At 48.5% G+C, this 14297-nt stretch overlaps 4 protein-coding genes across 4 annotated transcripts; 2 read left to right on the top strand and 2 right to left on the bottom strand.

Annotated features, from left to right (window-relative positions):
* The first annotated feature begins 332 nt into the window (after positions 1-332).
* Positions 333-3389, top strand: LOC120707123 (inorganic phosphate transporter 2-1, chloroplastic-like). The gene is made up of 3 exons (XM_039991919.1): positions 333-1037; positions 2106-2297; positions 2483-3389. Exons 1-3 carry the CDS (start codon positions 333-335, stop codon positions 3299-3301), a joined length of 1716 nt encoding a protein of 571 aa, XP_039847853.1. The 3' UTR covers positions 3302-3389.
* A 1237-nt stretch (positions 3390-4626) lies between these two features.
* Positions 4627-5457, bottom strand: LOC120707129 (anaphase-promoting complex subunit 15-like). Its single transcript, XM_039991928.1, has 2 exons — positions 5228-5457; positions 4627-5106 (listed from the first exon to the last, which is right to left on the bottom strand). The coding sequence occupies exons 1-2, from the start codon at positions 5363-5365 to the stop codon at positions 4954-4956; spliced, it is 291 nt and encodes a 96-aa protein (XP_039847862.1). The 5' UTR covers positions 5366-5457; the 3' UTR covers positions 4627-4953.
* A 304-nt stretch (positions 5458-5761) lies between these two features.
* On the top strand, positions 5762-8359 carry LOC120657005 (plant intracellular Ras-group-related LRR protein 2-like). The gene is made up of 3 exons (XM_039935253.1): positions 5762-6493; positions 7257-7423; positions 7510-8359. The coding sequence occupies exons 1-3, from the start codon at positions 5804-5806 to the stop codon at positions 8165-8167; spliced, it is 1515 nt and encodes a 504-aa protein (XP_039791187.1). The 5' UTR covers positions 5762-5803; the 3' UTR covers positions 8168-8359.
* Positions 8360-9135: 776 nt separating this feature from the next.
* Positions 9136-14122, bottom strand: LOC120707139 (protein JOKA2-like). Its single transcript, XM_039991942.1, has 7 exons — positions 13769-14122; positions 11173-12371; positions 10970-11084; positions 10651-10881; positions 10395-10544; positions 9633-10301; positions 9136-9554 (listed from the first exon to the last, which is right to left on the bottom strand). Exons 1-7 carry the CDS (start codon positions 13847-13849, stop codon positions 9450-9452), a joined length of 2550 nt encoding a protein of 849 aa, XP_039847876.1. The 5' UTR covers positions 13850-14122; the 3' UTR covers positions 9136-9449.
* Positions 14123-14297: the final 175 nt, after the last annotated feature.

Genomic DNA, 14297 nt, shown 5'->3' on the forward strand with positions numbered 1-14297 from the left:
TGAAAACGGGCTGGACCTAAGGGGAGCCCAACATGATCATGCAACTGGAAACAGTCAGGGGGGCAGCTGCTACCTTAAGTTTTGGATTAGGCAGGAATCTTGCTCATATCCCCTTGCACCACCCATTCTATCCACCACTCATTCATCTCAGCCTGCGCTGGGGCCACCACAGAAACCAAGCTCTTCCTCCATCCACATAACCGTGCTCATTTCTTCCCAAAGACTCCTATTGACACCGCTTTCCCTTCTTACGCCTCTACGCCCCCTTAATCTCATCTCTTTAATCTTACTGCCTCCAACTCATTAACCCCCTCTTCTCCTTCCGCCACTCCATGTCTCAATCCTCTCCATTCTTCTCCATCGCCCGAGCACATGCTGGAGCAGGAGGGCGGGCTGCGGCAGCCGCTCTTCTGCTCCGTCAGCCCGTTCCTCAGCTGCCACCCATTCACAGCCTGAGGTGTTTCTCTTCAGCCAGAGTCACAGATGCCAAGACGCTGCGATCACACCTGAGTCTCCCTCGTGCCACACTGTCCTCCTTTGCTGATGCTGATGATGGTTCTGGCTCAAAAGCCAGTGATGCAGAGGCAAGGGAGGAGCCGAATGGGGAAAGCGAGATGTCAGAGATGGCCAAGGCATTCCATATCCCGCCACGGATGGCGATGTCGATCTCCGTGATGATTGCATTCGCTGCCCTTAGCGTGCCGCTGGCGATGCGCTCACTGGTCTGTCATGGGACCTTCAAGATGAGCGTGCTGGCATATCTGACGCTTCTGTCAGGGTTCTATATGGCATGGAATATTGGGGCCAACGATGTTGCAAACGCCATGGGGACATCAGTGGGATCTGGGGCTTTGACACTACGGCAGGCGGTGCTGACTGCAGCAGTGCTAGAGTTCTCCGGCGCATTCCTTATGGGCACCCATGTCACCAGCACCATGCAGAAGGGCATACTGGTTGCGTCTGTATTCCAAGGAAAGGACTCTCTGCTCTTTGCTGGATTGCTATCCTCCCTTGCTGCTGCTGGCACATGGCTCCAGGTATGTTCCATCACCCTTTTGAGTTCTTGCTATACCAAGTCAATCAGATCATCCAGTCTTCTGATGGCCATATGGATCACAGAATTACTGAGACTTCTCCCAGTTGATCGTCAGCCTACAATACAATAGGTTTAGGATGTCGTATCAGTGAGATGACTAATAGTAGAATTGCATGATTTATTTGATATAAAAAAATTCAGAGATTTACATTCATAAAAGCTAGTAAATCTTGCCAACAATTTGTAGCGGCTAACCGCATCTCTAATATGAAGCTTAATATGTGAAAACCATTCAGATCCAAAAGGGTAAAAATCACATAATACTTTAAAGAATATATAGCTCAAGTAATCAGCACAGTCCATTTATATCTTGTAGCAAGAACTCTGCAAATAGAATGAACTTAAGAGACTAGGAACAACTCTGCAAATAGAATGCACTTAAGAGACTAGGAACAACTCTGCAAAGGGAAAACAACCAGAAACTTAAACAGATGTAACCAACCATCTACCTACAGCATGGTTCTCACCTTATCGATATGAAAATCTCATATGAGCACGTTGAGATTTTTTGTTTGAAACTGCACAGCGGGGGAGGCCCCCACTGGTGTGCCCGTTGAGATTAGTTTAGTTATATGAAGACTTAGAACCATTAATGCACACTTTCCTTAAAAGTACACATTTCATTTCTAAGTCTCAGAGGTAATTGTCTAGCACTTCATCTATAATGGCATAGTAGGTACACAAACAAATAGACCAAGGCAACTCATTGGGCGAAATTCACTAATAACATATTAGTGAGAAACAAAATTTGAAGAACCTTGCATCTCAAAGTTGTAGCAAGCAGAAGTTTGCTTGAATGTTCACACCTATGTAAGCAATGAAGTTATGATATTCACCTGTTTGAGCGAGAATACAAATCAGGCAGCATGCTTCCCGAAATAGCTTTCTATCATCATTGGATGTAATGCCTCTGTCAATATTCCAGTTTTTTTAGTTTTGAGAATGCAGAATCCTAACATTTACAAAGAACAGGAAGCATCTATATGTATTAACTCATGCTGTTTCTTAGGTTGCTTCGTCATATGGCTGGCCTGTCTCAACTACACATTGTATTGTTGGAGCCATGGTTGGCTTCGGGCTGGTATATGGAGGGGTGAATGCAGTTTTCTGGAGCTCCTTGGCTAGAGTATCTTCATCTTGGGTCATTTCTCCCTTGATGGGTGCAGCAGTATCTTTTCTTGTTTACAAGTGCATACGCAGGGTAAGTGCTAGAGTAGTTTTCCTTTGTAATCTAAATGACAAAAAAGTGACAGCTCACTAAAACAGTTAGGCAAACATCTAATACACTAAATGAGAATAGAATTAAAATTTCATAAATACAGAACATAGAAACTATTCCACAAGAGATGCAAAGTTTAGTTTCGTGCTGACCGATTCTCACTTCAGTTTGTATACAGTGCGCCAAATCCAGGCCAAGCTGCAGCTGCTGCTGCACCAATTGCAGTATTTACAGGTGTCACTGCAATCTCGTTTGTTGCTTTTCCTCTCAGTAAAGTCTTCCCCATTGCTCTCCTGCAAGCATTGTCCTGTGGGGCAGTAGGAGCCATCATTGTTACCCGAGTGATACAAAAACAGCTAGGTGAGCTGCTGTCTTTGGAAGCACAAAAGATAGCATCTGCTGAGAAGGCAGATGTTCAGCAGGTTGGATTTCTTTCAGACATTGCTGGCCCTACAGGAGCTCAATTGCAGATCGTGTATGCTGTATTTGGTTACATGCAAGTCTTATCAGCATGCTTCATGTCATTTGCACACGGAGGCAATGATGTCTCCAATGCCATAGGGCCCCTGGCTGCAGCTCTGTCCATTCTTCAAGGTGTGGCAAGCAGTGCTGAGATAGTCATACCTACTGAAGTTCTTGCTTGGGGTGGGTTTGGAATTGTTGCAGGTCTTGCAATGTGGGGATATAGGGTGATAGCAACAATTGGCAAGAAAATCACAGAACTGACACCAACCAGGGGCTTCGCGGCAGAGTTTGCAGCAGCTTCAGTGGTCTTGTTTGCATCAAAGCTTGGTTTGCCAATTTCGGCCACACATACACTTGTTGGAGCAGTGATGGGTGTCGGATTTGCAAGAGGGCTCAACAGAGTCAGAGCAGAGACAGTTCGCGAAATTGTGGCCTCCTGGTTGGTCACAATTCCAGTTGGTGCTGTGCTATGTATCTTCTACACAATGATCCTAACCAAGATTCTGGCATACTTTATGTGAGTGGATTGTGAAATATAAGAACTCATGTAAGCGATATAGAGCATCATCACTTCATTAATTTTGATCAGTGGAAAAGTTTTTTTTTTTACTTTTTGCAAAAGTGAAGAGATATGCTGATTTTGAAATACAAGGATTTCCAAGAGCACATGATCATTGCCTTGGTAACTGAGCGCGGTTAGGAAAAAGGTTTTCCAGCAAAATAATGATGGTACGGACTCCAGATTTTCAACTTTTTGTACTACCTTGTGTCCACCACAAGGTCAAATACTGCAACTTCTTATAGTGCTATTATACATAGCTAAGCTCTTCTTGTAAATTGTAATCATATCACTAAGCTTTGTCATCCATAAAAGCGAGTTGACGACATATAAGAATGCAACATCATAGGTTACAGATAATACAAGAAACGAAGAACAGTTCGCAACAAAAGACAGGCAACGTAGGTAATTTCAACTAAGATGCCCCCCCCCCCCTGGTCAGGCTTCTCAATTGGCTTCTCTAACGGCTTTTGGTGAAGCCCTACCAAAGGGGTAATTTCAAAACCACTCCACCACCGAAGACAGGGAGACAGTTTACACTAAAGTGGACTAGAGGAGTCGAAAAAAGTTGTCTTCACAGCTCCTCCTCTCTCCAAGCATTAACTGACCATAAAATTACCCACGTTGCCATTGAGAAGCCATTTTACCAAACTTTTTGAAAAGGGCTTAAACTCCAACAAAAGGTTGCTTCACCACTGACGCCAAACCAGAGCCATTTTAGAAGGGTTTAGGGTTCCTAGCAAACAAGCCCATACTTTGTTGCAAATCATGTTTTATGTCCCTAGATAAACAATGGAACTCGGGGTCAACAATTTTTTTATGAAAAAATCACATATACACGGAGGCTTCAGAAAATGAGAAGGGAGGAGGCTAGACATGACGTATTTAATGTCCTCAGCTTAAAAATACACATGCCAAACAACAAAGAAACTGGCCTTATCAAAATAGCGAATTGAAATTAAAGCCAGTCAAGTATAGAGATTCTCAACAGGCATGTCAATGAAAACACATCTGGCAATGTGCAAGATGAGATACTTCATATTACAACTTCTAATAGGTGGCTCACAGTGTGTTGGTGACAATATGTTCTTTTAGTGATTCCTCAGTGTGGATGTCCAGGTTAATGGCACCTTACTATCATCATCAATCATACTCGTGTGTTGTTGTGTGAAGCCTATATTACTGATAGCTCCATATTCAATCTGGGGAATCGCTTTTCCTTAAGCAGACAAAAAGCACAGTTTTCCTAATTTTCATATATGAAATTATAGCCAGAAAAGCACCATGAAAAACAAATAATAATTTAAGTAACTTGAAAAGGACTACACAGCAAAACTGAAGAAGTAACAGCATCTGGCGCAGAGTGAGGAAACTAAACTAGTGTCTGGATTTTAGATAAGACCAAGTAGCATTAATCATCTAATTTCATACACAAGGTCCACATAAGCGAAATGACAAGGGACTTTCCCAAATCCTCATAACAGGCAGAAGCAGGAATAGGGTAACACAGCACATCTAGATAGCAGGAGCCAATCGGGGATCGCGGAATACAGACTGGGCAGCGGGGACGGCGTGGCTCCAGGCGCCCGGCTAAGCACGGAGGAACCGCCCGGGTCAACCGGTTTCCTGGTCGAAGTCGTCGCCGTCCGACTCCTCGACGTTGTCGGCGTCGTCGTCCTCCACCTCCGCGTCGTACTCCTCCTTGGTGTCGCCCGCGGGCTTTCCAATGATCACCAGGTTGCTGTTGGTCTTCCGGATCTCGTTCAGCTGAGCGGCGAAACAAAGGGAAGCGTCAGGTATCCCTTCGACATCGCGTGGGTAGGGCGGACGGCAAGTGGGACCCTGCCGAGGGGAGGGAGCGCGAGAGGAAGGGGATGGAGAGCGGCACCTTATCCTCGAGGTCGGACTCCGCCATGGCGAGGAGGAGCTCGTCCTCGTGGGATGTGGCCGGCACGGGGAGCAGCGTGGACGCCGGGATCAGCGGCGGCGACGGCCACTGCCGCATCAGCGCCGGGAACTGCAGCATCTCCTCCGCTGCGGCGGCTTCGCTTGGGTTGGGGGACTAGAGGACTACTTGCGGCGGAGCCTCAACTGAGTTTAATTAAGAAGAAAGACAAGTCTAGTAGGCTACCATATCGTGCATTCGTGCTTGCGACTTGCGAGAAGCTGCCATTCTTCTTCTTAATGGGCTTCGGTGGGCTTTTGGCCCGGTGTGACGCGTCTCCGGGAGTCATGCAAATGGGCCGGACTTACGGCCCATCACATTTCTCAGTCCTCGAGACGCGCAACACGCGGCCGTTCGTTGCAATCTTGCATAAATTCTTCCGGGTTTTTCGGGCCCGAATCCTCCTCTCTTCTTCTCGTGTCCCCTCCCTCCATTCGCTCGCCGTCCGCCGATCCCCCAACGGCCGCCCGACGCGAAACGAACGAAACCAGCCGCCATTTCGAGATCGCCGCCGCCGCCATGGATCCGACGCCGCAGTCGCACCCGATCCTCGCCTACGTGCTCAACCGCCTCCCCTCGCTGCCCGCGGTGAGGACGCCGCGGTCCCCGCGCGAGCGGGACCTCGAGCAGCCGTCCCCGCGCACGCCGGCGTGCGCCGCGGAGATCGACCTGGTGGGGCGCATGCCCGGACTGCGCCACCCGTCCGTGCTCTCCGCCATGACGCGCGCCGTCGCCGACGTCGCCTCCGCGCGCGACGCGATCCGCCTCCTGGACCCCCGGCCCGACCACGAGCAGGTCGACGCCGCCCGCGCGCTCCTCGCCGCCGCCGGGGGCAAGACGGACGCGGCCACGGAGGAGGAGGAGGAGGAGGAGGAGAAGAAGCTGGCCGCGTGCCGGGAGGTGGTGCGGCTGGAGGAGGAGCACGAGGCGTACGGCGCCCTGCTGCGGAACGCGGAGGAGAAGCTGGAGCACGTGTACCGGATGGCGATGCACGGGAGGGGCATCCAGGAGGCGGGCGGCGGCGACGGTAAATGGGAGGAGGGAGCCGGGACGGTGGACGAGGAGGTGGTGCGGGTGCTCAAGGAAGCGGAGGAAGGGAGAACATTGGAGAAGGTGGACCTCGCCGACCGGCAGCTGCGCCTCCTACCGGAGCCCGTCGGCCGGATCCGCGGCCTCCTCGCGCTCGACGTCTCCCGCAACCAGCTCAAGGTTAGGGACTCGCACACACACGCGGTGCACGCGCCGTTTCCCCCCTCCCTCTCTCGTCTACCTGCATGGTACATCGCCGTTCGCGATTTGTTCAGAATTTTTCACATTATTAGTCGAATCGATTATCGAGGTTGGATTGTTGGTGTCACATTCCGACTCTGGACTTAATAGGATACTCACATTAATAAGTTGCAACTTTTTTTCCGAAAGCCGCTCTCCAAAGAACCCCAAGGTTAAGCGTGTTTGGTCCGGAGAAATTTGGGGATGGGTGACTGACCAGTAAGTTCTTCCCGGATGTGCAAAAAAGACTTGTGTTGGTCTGTGAGAGTAGTCTATATTCTAGATAAACTGACAGCACGAGTGAGAATAAAATATGCAGAAAAGACTTGTGTTGGTATGTGAGATGAGAGTAGTCTATGTCCTAGATAAGCTGCTAGATGTAAACGGATACTAACCGTACGTCGTGATCAGGGATTGCGGATCATATATGCCGTTGCTTGAAGGAAGGATAGATTATGTGGAATGCAATGCTGTTTGCAATAGTTGGCAGATAACAGATTCATGCATAGCTTTCCAATGTTATAGTAAGGAATGTAGAGCGAGGAAGGGGAAAGGAGTTCATCAGTTACGAACAAAATAGATCGAGCAAGCCAATTTGTCAGTGATTGAAACGCATTCATCTGTGATGTTCAGTCGTTCAACAAGGCGCCCTTTTCCTTGCTCTGCTTCACGCCTTCACCAGTGGTGTTCGTTGAATTCGCAGGTGGTTCCCGATGCTATTGGCGGGCTCGAACAGCTGGAAGAACTCCGTCTCGCTTCCAACAATTTGGTTTCTCTCCCGGATTCCATCGGCCTCCTCTCCAACCTCAAGCTCCTCGACGTCTCCGGCAACCGGCTGAGGGTTCTGCCTGACAGCATCTCGAAATGCAGGTATAAACAGCCAACCATGCATCTCATTTCTTCTTGTTCAGTTCCGAGCAAGAAACGCCGCTGGTTGTAACCACTCGGATCTCCAGCTCGCTGGTGGAGCTGGACGCGAGCTACAACGCCCTGGCGTACCTCCCAACGGGCATCGGGCTCGAGCTGGTGCACCTGCAGACGCTGCGCGTGCACCTCAACAAGCTGCGGTCGCTGCCGTCGTCGGTCTGCGAGATGCGGTCGCTGCGCCTCCTGGACGCGCACTTCAACGAGCTCCGCGGCCTGCCGGCCACCATCGGCCGGCTGTCCGCGCTGGAGACGCTCAACCTGAGCAGCAACTTCAGCGACATGCGGGACCTGCCGCCCTCGTTCGGCGACCTGGCGGGCCTCCGCGAGCTCGACCTCAGCAACAACCAGATCCGCGCGCTGCCGGACTGCTTCGGCCGGCTCGGCAGGCTGGAGCGGCTCTGCCTGGACCAGAACCCGCTCGCCGTGCCGCCCCCGGAGGTGGTCGACAAGGGTGTCGGCGCCGTGAAGGAGTACATGGCGGCGCGGTGGGCCGAGGCCGTCGCCGAGGAGGAGAGGCGGCGTCTGTGCGCCGCCGCCGTGGCGGAGAGCCCCAAGGCGTCCACGCCCAGGGAGTGGCTGACGCGGAGCGTATCGTCGCTGAGCACCTGGGTGTCGGACGTGACGGTGAAGGTCGTCGGCCAGGACACAGTGGCGGAGGAGGAAGAGTTCATGCAGCAGGAATACTGAAGGTGACCCGGCCGTCGCCGTAGAAAATGACGTCAGGTTGGTTGGTTCGTCCAAGACTAGTGCGCACGGCGCAAGATGATCAGACATTCATTCATTTGTTGCTTTGTAATTTTATTACTAACGCTTCTTACTGAAATTTGTAACTAGCACGGAGTGTAAGTGTGTGACACATTTTCTGGGGTTTGTCTTCAAGCCGAAATGTCATCTTGTTGTGAACTGTTCTATGAAACGGCATGGTCATGGACAAATCCTTATCAAAAGATGTACACAAATGTATCTGATAGTGGCCCATTATTCCATATTTCCATTTACAAGAAATTACATGTGTCCATTTCTTGCTACATTTTTTCAACAGATCCTATTACGAATTAATGATTGGATTTAAAAAAAATTCAAAATAGTTTTAGGCAAATAAAAATTGATGCAAATAATTCGTAGCTGCTACTGCTAGCCCCATGCCCAAATAAGCAAAGAGCACCAGTCGAATAATGGGATTATTTGCTCCACTTTTCATGCTTTCTCCCCCATGATCTAACCAGAGGATTGAGACCTCAACATTGCAGAAGATGATGAAATTCATTAATTTAATGCATGGTTCTTTGGACCCACCAGATGATCCTGTTGTGGCACCAATACGAGAACATGCTCACTACACATAATGTGAACACAGTAGCCTTAGATCTGGAACGGTCACGAGACCCAGAAAAAACCGTAACAAAGATATATGCAACGTGTAACCAGTGAACGAAATAATTGAGTAAACCAATCGTGAAGTGAAGGTACATAAAAAGAGTAAACTTGCTCACTAAGTACGCAATACCAGCCTGTATCACCATCGTAACTGCCTGTGGAACACAGATTTCCCGGAGCGCTGCTTTAACCCGTGACGACGGCGGCTAATATCAGCTGTCAGCAGGGAAGCAAGAAACAAGGCATACAGATCATATAATTCACAGGGCTAAAGCGCAAGCACCGAGTATACATCCACATAGGCATCATATTATAAGTTTGCATGTCTCGGTAACAGATACTTAGAAGGCATCACAGCCAATCCTTACAAGCAATTCACCTGGCAGGGTAACTGCTTTCCTGAGGCGCTTAGGGCAAGTCATCGACACCACCAGACACTACACGACGCACGACCAATATAAAGAAGTCGCATAAAATCAACAGTTATAAGGTAAGCAAGCTCTGAGACGTGATAGTGCTGCACCGGAGTGGTACAGCAGCCTCATTATTTACACGTAGATCATAGATAACTATGTGCACAGGCACACGATCTTCACTTGTCCTTCTTCTCCCTGGCGATGAGGTCCATCACAGCTCGCTTGATGCTTCCCCCATTCTTCGCAAGCAGCTCCTTGTTCATCTCGGTATCATCAAAACCCTGAAAAGCACCCAAGTTCAGAAGCATGGCGCAATGGTTATGGGAACCATACAGAATTAACGCAGAGGCACATCTTACCATCTCCTCCAGCTCTGCAAGGAGTGGATCCCATTCGTTGACACCACACAGATCATCAACGGACTGCTCCAGGTTGTAATTGTTCTGCCTAAGGATTTCCTTGTTCAGATCAATCTGCCTAAAGCCCATTTCCTCCAGCTCCCTCAATAGCTTCTCTTCATTATGATCATCTGTGTCAAAAGGCTCAGGTGCTGCAGCAGTACTAACAGGTGGAGGCACAGGCATAGAAGCAGGGACAGATACAGATGCAGATGCAGGTGCAGGTGCATGGGGAGGTGCGGAAACAGACACAGCTGTAGGCCCGATGGGCACATTAACAGGTGGTGAAGGTACAGCCGGCACAACAAGCTCAGGTGCAGGCACACTAACAGAAGGCACAAAAGCAGCTATAGTTGCACTGGACATGGGAACATCAACGGTAGGGTTTGCAGGAGCTGCTGCAGGCATAGAGGTAACAACAGCAGGCTGAGATTCCTTAGGCTCTGGAACATCGATAGGATAGAAATGAAACTCTTTAGCGCGTTTGGCATGTGTACTAAGGGTCGTCTCAGCAGGCTCCATGTTCACATCAATCAAATTAGATGTGTTTGTACTATTGCTTTCTGGAGGCAGATTCAGATTAATAGCAGCATTCCTGTTATTGTCATTAGCAAAGGAAGGATCTTCCACCTACAGATGCAGTTACAATTCAGAATTAAAGGTCAGAAAGGAAATTACTGAGAGTAAACATCTATATTTTGAAAAGCAGCTTAGGTAAGGCACCTGGATGTGAACCCAAACTCGCTGACCAAATTTCTGACCAGAAGGTGATGCCAACCTCCAGTAAGATATGTACCTCCCAGGCCTTGTAGGTGCCACAAAATCAACAGCAACATCAATCTCCTTGTCCACTGGAAACCCATTGACTGGAATCTGCACAATACAAAAGCTCATAACTAAGAACTTACACATTTCTTGCCTAACTTGCAATTCAAAACAGCAAGCAGAAATTTGGTCAAAATTTGAATATATTAGCTACCTCTAATGGAACAGAGGTCTGCAATGCAAACTGATCTCCACCAACCCAGACAAGCTGTGTGCCCAATGGCCACACAATAGACCCATTGTTATGCATGCGCCAAATCTTAGTGAACGGGGTAGAAGGTGTCGTCAGTGTTCCATCCAGGACAGTTACATCCAAAATGAAGCGACTTTCGAGTTTCTCCCGTTTTGACTTCATGACAACCCGTGGGTGGTGCACCTTACGGTACTGAAGGAAACAAAGATTTGTAAATCAGCTGTTCTGCCAAGCAACTATATCATACAAAAGAATACTCCATCCAAAATTAGGTACTCACCGCATGAGGATCTCTCAGTAACCTGTGGGGTGAAATAGGCTTGTCTATTTTGGTGTACTCCACTTTATTTCCCATGCGAAGGAAACAGGAATCACACAGATCGTAGTCTTCTTTCCTGTGGAGCGAACAAGGAGGATGTCAGATCTAACACCATAAACTACAACCAAGAGAACATTGAAGTAGAAACTCATTCAAGGCCTTACACATTAGATTTGTAACGTGGACCAACAATCGGTTGCACTCCACAACCATCACACTGAATCCATCTATGGAGACTGCGTGGCGTTGAGTTCTCCATATTACCAGACACATCTGCATATGGATGCCCAGAAGACAAGAGGCGACCTGGATAAGGAAAATGTGGAGAAGGTACATAGCCTGGGGGAGGCACTGCTGCAGGTGATGCATAGGGTACTTTATACATTGGGATGCGCCATTTGGAATCATTAGTGACTTTTGCATTGTCTTCAAATTGCCACTGGAGTGGTTGGCTTCTTCGTGAACGGAACCATTCAGAAACACAAGGAGGCGGTGGAGGTGGAGCATGAATGGGAACAGCACGAGGGGCAGCCTGTGTAGCAGAGGACATAACAGATTTGCCCGTACTTTGAGCATCAATCTTCCCTTTGCAAACAGATATGTCAACTGAATTGCTGGGGAACAGCAACTCCTCAACAGATGGGTACATAGATGGTTGTTGACCTAGAGAAGCCCCAGCACTATGAGCAGCAGGAGCAGGAGCTTCCTCTAACACGCTCCTAAGACCTAAACACGCCTTAGCTTTGGGTTCATCTTTGTTGGCAGGAGCCTGTGCCTCAGTCACACCACTAGAAGAGCTGGATGACCCATCAGCATGTGCATCAGATGATCCATTGCCACTATTGCTTGGTGCCATCATTTGCACAAAAGGTTTCATCAGCTCAGCTAATGGTGGTGGTGCCGCATCAAGTACTTCATGAGAGAGTTTTGCAAGGGCATCAGGAATTGGCTCTGGGATAGACTTGAAAGCTTCACCAATAGCTGATTTTATATGTGCCAGGTTTTCTTCCTGAGCAGGCTTCAAACCTTCAATAGCTGACATAATCTGGGACAGTGGATCCTGAGGAGTGGGCTTCACAGGTGTAGAATTTTTCTCCTTTTGTTCAGTTGGTTGACTTTTCTTTAGTTGAACAGTAATCCTCAGAGGGTTTAATTTCTGACGCAGAGCTGCATCGCGCAGGTCATCATCATCGTCTAGCATTACAGCATCACCATCCTCATCGATGTAAGTCAGAATGAAGTTGGCATCAGGACCAAACTTAAAGGCAGTGGCTATCTTTGCCCGTAGAGCAGATAAATTCATGTCAAAATGAGCTCCATTGACACAACCATAAAACCTCTTAAGTGTGTCCCCATATTTGACCTGAAATATATAAAAGAAAATCTGATAAGTTACAACTAAAAAACGCCCACATAGGCAGGACAAACTGATAGAATATCAAATCAAAACAGCGATATGAGAGTAGCCTATGCGAGAACATAAATCACAAGTTGGGGACATGAGGCTCGATCTGTTGAGACCTAAGCTTCTAGGAACAAAAAAATTAGAAGATTTGCCATGTTTCAAAATAATAAAAAAGGACATTAGCAAAACAATCTGGATAAACATAGTGGAAGTGTCATAGAAGAGTATGGAAAGAAAGGACAGCTCAACAAAGTTCAAATGGTGGAATTGTTCAGTTGAAATGAAGTGATCTAATGGAAGAAATATGTTACACCTTACTGCAACCTCATGTTGCTCTAGTCAATGTGCAAGGCTATTCAATTTTATTATTTCAATCTACCCCCCCCCCCCAACCCCCACCCCCAAAAAAAAACATGACTGAACCCTCAATTATGATTATCGACCTTTCATTAGGTCCTCCAATCCAAAATCGTAATAACAAAATCAAACTAAAGCAAGGGAGCAAGAAATTGACATAGCTGTTTATTACTGACAACCGATAGAATCTATCTTCTATTCTAACTAAAACTCTTATTCTTTATCCTGCTTTAATCAAAAAACTGTTAAGGAGCACTGTACAATGATATACCGCGAAGGCACTACAAATTGTGTGGAGGATTCTCTATGCATCATGTTCTAAACAACATCTAATTTCATCAGAAAGTAAACAAATCTCTATGATACATAATTCAGAACTATAACCAACGGGCCCAAAAAAGTATCACTGTACAGAGGATAAATTATTCAAATCTCGATCTGAACACTAAAGAGGGGAACCCGTCAATAATAATAACACTATAAAAGTAAGAGTAAAATATCACACAACACCAAGTAGGGGTGCATATTTCATCAGGAGATTACCCTCAACGATACAGGCAAACATACTACCAACTTCACTATCATTGACTATCAGGCAACGCTACCGACAACCTATCCAAAGCCGTTTTTGATAATATGCACGGACAAAGAAACTCAATCTCCATGGTCTCACACCACAGAAGCATCTTCACTAAAAATCCGTAGCCTACCAAAAAATTGTTCCTGGAGAAGAAGAAAAAAATCTACACTAACAAAACAAAACCCTAGCACCACAGGAGTTTCCATCGACCAAACCCCCAATCTCCAAGGGCCGATCGACGATTCAACACAGAAACCCCCGACCTCCGTCCCTCCCCCACAACGATCCAACCGAACCCATGAACAAAGGCGGTGGTTCTTTTTTTTTTTGATAAACAAGGCGGCGGTTCCCCACACCTCACGGCAAAATCCCGCAGAACCCAAGCACGAGACCACAGATTTTCGGCCGGGTGCCTCACCTTGAACGTGACGTCCCACGCCTCGGCCTGCGGGCCGAAGGGGAAGAACGTCGGCGCGGCCGGTGAGCTCCGGTCGGACATCGCGTCGGGGAAACCCCCGCGGGGAGGACGAAGCGGCGGGCGATCGGGCCGAACCCTAGCGGGGTCAGTCGGGCGATCGATTCGGGGCAAACCCTCGAAGCAACCGGAGAGAGGGGGGGGGGGAGGGGACGGCCAGACGGAGGGGAGAGCGGGCTGCGTAGCCGTGAGCCGCAGCGGCGGCGGTGGTGGTAGGGAGAGTGTCGATGCGGCCAAGGCCTGGACACCGGAGCCCCTCTTTATCTCACGCCTCGTTCGTTTGCTTCCAAGCGAAGGGAAATGCTCTCCAGGCGGTGCGGTTGGGGACTTAATGCCGGGCCCCACGCGGTCACAAAAAAATGCCGGGCCCCACGCGTCAGCGAGCGAGCCTCCGGTCGCTTTACCCGGGTCGAGGGGCCTGTCCGTAAATTTCGAATCCGCCGGGGGCCTATTCAGCTCGCGTGTCCTGGTG

The sequence above is a fragment of the Panicum virgatum genome, chromosome 1K (genome assembly GCF_016808335.1).
Source record: "Panicum virgatum strain AP13 chromosome 1K, P.virgatum_v5, whole genome shotgun sequence".
NCBI classification, from domain to species: domain Eukaryota; kingdom Viridiplantae; phylum Streptophyta; class Magnoliopsida; order Poales; family Poaceae; genus Panicum; species Panicum virgatum.

What these genes read in the sequence shown, in the direction of transcription:
- LOC120707129 (XM_039991928.1), bottom strand. Translation starts at nt 5,365, where the DNA reads ATGCTGCAGTTCCCGGCGCTGATGCGGCAGTGGCCGTCGCCGCCGCTG. An exon ending in AGTCCGACCTCGAGGATAAG is followed by an intron (nt 5,107 to 5,227) that starts GTGCCGCTCTCC and finishes TTCGCCGCTCAG; the next exon opens with CTGAACGAGATCCGGAAGAC.
- LOC120707139 (XM_039991942.1), bottom strand. Translation starts at nt 13,849, where the DNA reads ATGTCCGACCGGAGCTCACCGGCCGCGCCGACGTTCTTCCCCTTCGGC. An exon ending in CCACGTTACAAATCTAATGT is followed by an intron (nt 11,085 to 11,172) that starts GTAAGGCCTTGA and finishes TTCGCTCCACAG; the next exon opens with GAAAGAAGACTACGATCTGT. An exon ending in GAGTTTGGGTTCACATCCAG is followed by an intron (nt 10,302 to 10,394) that starts GTGCCTTACCTA and finishes CTGCATCTGTAG; the next exon opens with GTGGAAGATCCTTCCTTTGC.
- LOC120707123 (XM_039991919.1), top strand. Translation starts at nt 333, where the DNA reads ATGTCTCAATCCTCTCCATTCTTCTCCATCGCCCGAGCACATGCTGGA. An exon ending in CTGCTGGCACATGGCTCCAG is followed by an intron (nt 1,038 to 2,105) that starts GTATGTTCCATC and finishes GCTGTTTCTTAG; the next exon opens with GTTGCTTCGTCATATGGCTG. An exon ending in TTTACAAGTGCATACGCAGG is followed by an intron (nt 2,298 to 2,482) that starts GTAAGTGCTAGA and finishes TTCTCACTTCAG; the next exon opens with TTTGTATACAGTGCGCCAAA.
- LOC120657005 (XM_039935253.1), top strand. Translation starts at nt 5,804, where the DNA reads ATGGATCCGACGCCGCAGTCGCACCCGATCCTCGCCTACGTGCTCAAC. An exon ending in TCTCCCGCAACCAGCTCAAG is followed by an intron (nt 6,494 to 7,256) that starts GTTAGGGACTCG and finishes TTGAATTCGCAG; the next exon opens with GTGGTTCCCGATGCTATTGG. An exon ending in GACAGCATCTCGAAATGCAG is followed by an intron (nt 7,424 to 7,509) that starts GTATAAACAGCC and finishes TCGGATCTCCAG; the next exon opens with CTCGCTGGTGGAGCTGGACG.